The 7,405-nt window shown below is 41.7% G+C and overlaps 2 protein-coding genes across 3 annotated transcripts; one reads left to right on the top strand and one right to left on the bottom strand.

The window, feature by feature from the left end:
* Positions 1-209: 209 nt before the first annotated feature.
* pdk1 (pyruvate dehydrogenase kinase, isozyme 1) lies at positions 210-4,132 on the bottom strand. 2 transcript variants are annotated; one of them, XM_072444453.1, is made up of 12 exons: positions 4,065-4,132; positions 3,738-3,877; positions 3,329-3,470; positions 3,183-3,254; positions 2,633-2,817; positions 2,456-2,551; positions 2,283-2,360; positions 2,021-2,097; positions 1,829-1,927; positions 1,647-1,757; positions 1,463-1,576; positions 210-811 (listed from the first exon to the last, which is right to left on the bottom strand). In XM_072444453.1, exons 2-12 carry the CDS (start codon positions 3,844-3,846, stop codon positions 671-673), a joined length of 1,224 nt encoding a protein of 407 aa, XP_072300554.1. In that variant the 5' UTR covers positions 3,847-3,877; positions 4,065-4,132; the 3' UTR covers positions 210-670. The 2 variants fall into 2 exon arrangements, with proteins under 2 accessions (XP_072300554.1, XP_072300552.1); XM_072444451.1 differs by lacking the exon at positions 4,065-4,132 and having other exon boundaries at positions 3,738-4,030.
* Positions 4,133-5,077: 945 nt separating this feature from the next.
* On the top strand, positions 5,078-7,370 carry nup62l (nucleoporin 62 like). Its single transcript, XM_072444450.1, has 3 exons — positions 5,078-5,825; positions 5,989-6,956; positions 7,034-7,370. The coding sequence occupies exons 1-3, from the start codon at positions 5,327-5,329 to the stop codon at positions 7,190-7,192; spliced, it is 1,626 nt and encodes a 541-aa protein (XP_072300551.1). The 5' UTR covers positions 5,078-5,326; the 3' UTR covers positions 7,193-7,370.
* Positions 7,371-7,405: the final 35 nt, after the last annotated feature.

Genomic DNA, 7,405 nt, shown 5'->3' with positions numbered 1-7,405 from the left:
TCAGGTTACACACAAACTGAAATGTCTCGACAGCTTTGACCTGGCCAATGAGCAAAGGTTTGGTGTAGACCAAGAAATAATGCATTCAATTTATATATCACTCAAATATACTGTAATAATCAAAACATATCACATACTTCGTAATTACACATACATACAATTTATTTTGAAATGTAACAATTTGTTACAGAGGACTAAATACTTAAATAACAGAAAATCTCAGGTTTATAATTGCCGTTGTGACGGTTATGAATACTAAAAATATAAATATATATATGACTTTCCCTTTGCTTTAACTTGGAGTCAATGAGTCTGTAATCCCTCATTGGTCTTGGATTGTTCCATAGTAGTCTGTCCAGATGACTACAACGGAATCTTTTTCTACTACTTGGAGTAAATGAACTATTTTGTAACAGAAGACCAAAAACGAGATGACCTAAAATGACAAATCTAATGGGAATAAAAATATTCCTGAAACAATACAACTTGTCTATTCTATGTTGGTAACAGGAGTGCAGAGGTACGTTACTGGCCAAAACGAAGCTGAAATACATAACGGGTACAGGCTCTAGCATTATTACTTCAGGGAAAAGCTGGTCTTACTCCCGTAAATAATTTAAGAATAAGAAGCCTGGTTATAAAGTCAGACATTTTGCACACTTGTTTGGACCTAGAAACTGCGATAGGTGGTCATGTCCTTTGGCTCTTTGCTGGGAACACACCAGTCGTCCGCCTCGTGGATGGTTTTGTAATGTTTCCAGGATGACTTGTTGTACACTGGGATTCTTTCTACCGACTCTGTGGACAATGCCTGAAAGTAGAAGAGGACGGTTAAAAGTGTAATGTGTTTACATTTGAGAAAGACAAGGGCCAAAACAATAGAAGAGTATTACTGTAAAACGTGTTCATATAAAGTGTAATATATTGGTAAACTGCTTCATGTCAAAGTAATTAGAAATGTCATCTGTAATTTACTTACTATAAATGTAAGAAAGATTTTATTACAAATGTTTCCATCATGGAACGTTTTCAAATATAAATACTATATTTGATGTGTACAATTGGTCAGAATTGCACATATTTGGGACACATAGACAGGTTTAAATATCTTGCTTCATTTTGTTTTCATGACTACATCTTGCTTAAAATTGGTCAATCTCAGGTATAATTTTGAATTAATGCATATAGTAAATTCAGGATCTGTTGTACATAAATAAATCCTGTACAACCAGTCAGAATAACCAGGGGAACTTTTGATGTGTGCAGGTGCTGCTTAGGGAGAAAAATACATTGATGTTACAAAGTCCCGTTTAAATCTATGGATGCAAACTGATGAAATCATAAAACATCTTGGGGAGCGGATCGGTTTAGTGAAAACTGACCAATAAATAAAACATTGACAACTCTCTCTGGCCATAATATGAACAATCAAGCATGCAAAGAAACACACTGATTTCCATACCCGGATGTAGATTAAGGCATCAGTCCCAAATCCCTCCACAGAGTACAGCTTCAGGTCTCCTTGGAAGTACCGAGCGTAGAGGCGAGAAATGGGCAGACCATAGCCATAACCAGCCTAAATGTAGAAAAAAAGCATGAGCTAATATGAATCTTTTTAATATCATTTAAGAAAAAAAAACACTGACCAGGGGGACAGCAGTGGAGCGGCCCATGTCAGGTTTGGGGGCAGTGGAGTATGTGTAGGTGAACAGCCGGTCAATCTTTCTCAGTGGGACACCTCCACCGCGATCGCACACCTGTTAAAAAAAAACTAAATCTCTTGTGTCCATTTTGAAATATGATTTAACTGTTAGTAGCCAGTTTTTACCTTTACTGTTAGGTCTTCTGTGCCCAGAGCGACTTGTGCCTGGACTGGGGGATACTCCATAGAATCCCCATATAACTCCATTGTGGCGCGCATGGCATTCTACGGAAGGAAATATATTATTTTGAACCTTGCAGAGTTCTCTAGATTGCCTTAAATAATAAATAATAAATTGGGAAATGTAAAAAAAAATACCTTGAAAAGTTCAAAGACCATGTGGTACAAATGAGAAGGAACATAAACCATCATAATAGGTTTATCTTTTTCTTTTCCTGTTGAGATAAAATACATCATTAAAGAAAAGATTAGGCATTCCAAGTGCCACCAGATCCAACTCAGGTCTATAACAGGACAATCCCTGGTCTATATCAGGGCTAAACCTGGTTCTAAAATTGAATAAACAATAATGTATACTGATATTATACACAAAATAACACACTGTTGAAAATCTATTCACCGTTAAACTCTTCCAGTATAAGCTCAGGAGAGTTCATGTAGTAGCGGTCACAGAGATTTCTTGCATTTTCATAAGCATCTGCAACAATCAGAAGAATATGCTGTTAAAATTCCATCTCAGGACATTGAAATAATGTGTTGATATTTGTAGAAAGAAGAGAGCTGCATTGTCACCCCTAATGACATCACTGACGCGACAGAGTGGGTCAATACCCCCGATCTGTTTAGGGTGCGCTGGGTTCACTTTCACATTTCCACCGAAGATGAGTGCTGAAATATAGCAACAACAAACAATGTAATTCAGGCCAAGAAGGAGAGACAAATGGACATGAAAAATGGCTATGAACTCACTGTGCTGGTTTAGAAGCATTCGGATGGATATTCTGCTCATGTAGAAACGATCAAGGAAATACTGAAGATTTTGGCTGACGACCGGATCCATGCCGTAAGCGTCCTTATATTCCACTACTCCCTGAGCCATGGTTGGGATGACGTCATTATGTCGATTACGGATCTTTATAATAGCGTCTATAAAACTGCAGAAATGTGGACGTTTAAAGGAGACATATCAAGCTAATTTAAAGTATTTGGCATTGAACTATAACATAAGTAGATCCTCATTTGTCATTTTGTTCATTGTAAACCACAATATTGACCTAAAACGGCTTAATAATAGAAACAGGTCTGTTGACTTCCTGTTCAAAACTGCAGAACTCTTCATAGTGGCATTTTATTTTAAGTACTGGAATATGTTCCACTCCACAACATGATAACCTTTGTATTTTTTGGGTGTGTTTGTCTATTTTTGATGTTTTATCCAGGACATAAATAGTAAAAGTAAGTAAAGTGTTTTTAACCCGGGCACTATCTTTGAGGGACGTACAAGGGTTAAGAAACTCACTCGTAGGTGGTCTTTTCATCATCTGCATTTCTTTCCTTGAACTCGAGAATATCCTGAAAGCTCTGCATGTACCTGCACAATAACGCACAGATTAGTGTGAGGCAGAGGTCAGAAATAGAATTCTACACATTTAGCAGTGTTCATACCAGCTCTGGACCAGTCGCACTGAGGGAGTCCTAAGTAAGTTGTCTGGCAGCAGATTGATTTCTTTCATGATGTTGGCCAACCTCACTGGCAACTCCTGTCTGAGGAAGGCGAAGGACGTTTTCTCACAAGCATTTTCTGACCCTGAAGGTGTAAATTGTTAGACGTTACAGATACACCAATGCAAGGAGTCACATCTGTAAAAAGTAAGCTTATAAAGGCTATACATTATCAAAATAGTAGGCTACATTATTACATCAAGTCTACAAGTGATAATAAGGTGCTTTATAAAGACATTACAACACCCACAGTGGGACAATATTACCTTAATTGCAACATAGCAAGAATATAAATGCTAACAGAAAGATAAAAATGAAAACAAACTGAGGACAAAGTACATGCTTGTCTTACCAAAGTCCAGAAACTGCTTCATTGACAGAGGAGAAGGTGAGAATCTGGAATAAAAGTCTACATCCTTTGTTATGGCCACACTACTCCTCAGAAACCTAAGGATCCTCATTCTGTTTGATTTGTTAGGGATAAATCGATGCCTATGAAGATTTTAATACGCATCACAAACTGTAAACAACACAAATAGTTTGGTCGTTTTGGTTAGCAAAATTGACATTAGCTTGTTGCTAGTTTTAAAGGAGAACTGCGTAGTAGCAGTCAGTATGTTTATCGTTCAATGGTAAAAAGACGTAATGATTTCATAGTCACTGCTGAAGCTAAACATACTTTTGATCTTCAGTTTGATAGAGATCATGGTTGGTCACGTATTCTGAATGTCATGGACGTACAAGGTCCAGATCTCAGATTTGATCCATGAGCGAGCCCCTCTGGTCAAAGATTAACAACGAGTCAAGAGAAGGAGGTGCCCAGTTAGCTCATATGGCAATGCTCTGGAGGTTTGTCCATCAGTGTTAAAACACCAACAAGTACAAACCACTAAAGCAAAACATAGTTACTATAAGTTGCAAATGATATGGAAAATAGTACAGAGGCATACAAAATACATATTTTCGAATGACAAAAAGGTATAAGCAGCTAGACAAAATTCTTCAACAAATTAGATACATTTTTAAATTCATTTTTTATTGCACACAATATATTTGTTTTCCGTTTTTCCACTTACTTTTATGAATATGATAATTTCCAATAATATTTATAATGTTAATATATTATATAATATAGTATATTTTTAGCAGCTATGAGAATATCTTGTTTCTTCTTCTTCTTTGGTGTTTTATTGCGGCTGGTAACCAAGTGTTGCATTGTCGCCAGACTTTATTCTTTAGGCTTTATTCTTCTGATCTGAAAATGTTTAAGATATCTTGCCAGAAACTCTTTACTACTGGAAAATAATTAAACAGATGTTCTATAGTTTCTGGGTCCTGCTGACAAACGTCACATGGCTCAACTTAAAGCCAAATCTTCCCCTTTTTGACTCAGCTGATGGATAATAATAGTTGAGTATTTTAAGCCGGTCGGACTCTGGAAAATGAAGTCTGAAGAATAAAGTCTGGCGGTAATGCAACACATAGGATGCCAACCGCCAGAAAACAACAAGAAAAAATTGCATTTCTTTGACTTTTGGCACCAACTGCCATAAAACACAAAAGAAGAAGGAAATAGGGCATTTATACATTTCCAGCTTTTTTCAAAGTTGACCCTGTATTTAACTCTCTTGATAAAAACACTTTGTATGTCGTCATTTCCGTAGTAGGCCAAACACTTGCCTGTTTGGATTGTGTTGAGGCGCTAGGCCACGTTTTATCAAAGATGTGTTTCTGAATTTCAGTTTGCTTGTGGTCTAAACTAATCGAAGCAAAACCCCATTTCCGCAAGGGACTTTTGTAGGAGAAGTGAACGGTAACTTTACAACTCAAGCGAAGATTTTTGAGACCCGCCAAAATAGTTGAGGAAGTGACTGTTGATGCTAGCGCTGGGGCTAACCGGGGCTAACACACGCACTTCGGAAACTAACAGAAACTAGCAGAATGAGTGGCGGGTTTTCATTTGGACAGGGACCGGGGGGCTTCAGTTTTGGCCAGCCCACTACAGCCGCTCCTACGGCCGGGTTTGGGATGCCAACAGCCACAACTGCTCCTTCGGGTGGCGGTTTCACCTTTGGCAATGCTGCTCAACCCAGCACCAACTCCACCGGGGGCTTCGCCTTCGGGACCCCGGCGAAGAGCACCGCTCCCGGAGGCGGTTTCTCCTTCGGGACTCCCACCGCTTCGTTCGGCCTGGGCACGGCTCCTCAGGCCACCCCAGCGGCGGGTCTGGCTCTAGGCTCCGCGGCTGCCCCTGCTGCGGGCGCAGGGTTCGCTTTGGGCGGCGGTCTGCCCACACAGATCACTCCTGCACCCGCTGGAGGAGGCTTTAGTTTTGGAGCCGTCACACAGGCCCAACAACCAGCGGCAGCTCCAGCAGCGACCGCGGCACCATCGGGCTTCGGCGGATTCAGCTTCGGCACCAAAGTCCAGGCCACCACAGCTGCAGCCCCGGCGCCCACCGCTGCCCCAGGTATCACCAGATTCACTCCTGTAGAAGGTCCAAAGTGGTGATTTGATGCTCCCCATGTTATCACTGTAGCTTTGTGTATGTTCAGTATTACATGTACAACTGTGACACGTTGACATACATTAAATAAAACCACCTGTGCTTTCCCCCCACTCTACAGGAGGAGGCTTTACATTTGGATCAGCAGCACCTGCTTCACTGACCCTTGGCAGCCAGCCTGCGGCACCACCAACAATGGCCACCATGGCTCCACCTACAGGCTTTTCTCTAGGCATCAAACCCTCCTCTACACCTGCTCCTCCGGTGACCACTCAGGTCGCTCAGTCCACAGCGCCATCACTGTTCTCTCTGTCTGTACCTGCCTCTAGCGCCGCTCCGATCGCGGGTATAGGGTTTTCTATGCCCATCGCTCCAACTTCAGTAGCAGCCAGCGTAGCTCCAGCAGCTACAACTGCAGCTGGAGGTCTATCTTTGATGCTGAAACCTTTGGGAGCTGCTACCACTGCCCCCGCTTCCACCGCTGCTGTTGCCGCGACTACGGCTGCAGCGGCCACAGTTGGGGCAACTTCTGGTTTTGCACTAGGGCTTAAACCTACCGCACCCGCCACAAGTACAGCCATAGCTACCACTGCTGCTGCTACTGCCATCACAACCACCACCACTGCCCCTCCAGTGATGACTTATGCCCAACTGGAGGGTCTCATTAACAAGTGGAGTCTGGAGCTGGAGGACCAGGAGAGGCACTTCCTGCAGCAGGCCACTCAAGTCAATGCCTGGGACCGCATGCTGGTGGAAAATGGTGAAAAGATAACGTCACTGCACAAAGAAATGGAGAAGGTGAAGCTGGACCAGAGGCGGCTAAACCAGGAGCTGGATTTCATCTTATCCCAGCAAAAGGAGCTGGAGGACCTGCTGTGCCCCCTGGAGGAGTCTGTGAAAGAGCAGAGTGGAACCATCTACATGCAGAACGCCGACGAGGAGCGAGAGAGAACGTACAAGCTCGCAGAGAATGTGGACGCGCAGCTCAAACGGATGTCCCAGGATCTGAAGGAGATCATAGAGCACTTGAACACATCCAGTGGCCCAGCTGACACCAGTGACCCGGTAAGAACATGTTTAAAACATTCAGCTGACCACGTGAACTTCTGGATTGTTTTAATTCTTTTGCATTTCTCCTCCAGCTTCAACAGATTTGCAAAATTCTCAACGCACACATGGATTCACTTCAATGGATCGACCAAAATTCAGTTCTGCTGCAGAGAAGAGTCGAGGAAGTGTCCAAAATGTGTGACAACCAGCGCAAGGAGCAGGAGAAAACCTTCCGATTAACATTTGACTAATTTTCAAACCAAATTTTGCTTTATTGTGAACAATAAAAGCTGTGATATACAATGTATATAGTACATACCCTTTTAGTAACTATTTTCAAGGTAATAGCTTTTATACATGTAAATGGATTAGAAGAGTTTGACTTGTCAGTTCTAAAATAATAAATGTTTTGGCAAAGATTGTGCAGAAGTGCTGAAATGGTCATTGTCTTCTCAAACCAGTTA

The sequence above is a fragment of the Eucyclogobius newberryi genome, unplaced genomic scaffold (assembly GCF_026437365.1).
Source record: "Eucyclogobius newberryi isolate DKJ021-1_F unplaced genomic scaffold, fEucNew1.0.hap1 SCAF_14, whole genome shotgun sequence".
NCBI classification, from domain to species: Eukaryota; Metazoa; Chordata; class Actinopteri; order Gobiiformes; family Gobiidae; genus Eucyclogobius; species Eucyclogobius newberryi.
This window is presented reverse-complemented; position numbering and strand designations above follow the sequence as displayed.

What these genes read in the sequence shown, in the direction of transcription:
- pdk1 (XM_072444453.1), bottom strand. Translation starts at nt 3,846, where the DNA reads ATGAGGATCCTTAGGTTTCTGAGGAGTAGTGTGGCCATAACAAAGGAT. An exon ending in GTGCGACTGGTCCAGAGCTG is followed by an intron (nt 3,255 to 3,328) that starts GTATGAACACTG and finishes GTTATTGTGCAG; the next exon opens with GTACATGCAGAGCTTTCAGG. An exon ending in CGTCAGTGATGTCATTAGGG is followed by an intron (nt 2,361 to 2,455) that starts GTGACAATGCAG and finishes TGATTGTTGCAG; the next exon opens with ATGCTTATGAAAATGCAAGA.
- nup62l (XM_072444450.1), top strand. Translation starts at nt 5,327, where the DNA reads ATGAGTGGCGGGTTTTCATTTGGACAGGGACCGGGGGGCTTCAGTTTT. An exon ending in CAAAGTCCAGGCCACCACAG is followed by an intron (nt 5,826 to 5,988) that starts CTGCAGCCCCGG and finishes AAATAAAACCAC; the next exon opens with CTGTGCTTTCCCCCCACTCT. An exon ending in CAGCTGACACCAGTGACCCG is followed by an intron (nt 6,957 to 7,033) that starts GTAAGAACATGT and finishes TTTCTCCTCCAG; the next exon opens with CTTCAACAGATTTGCAAAAT.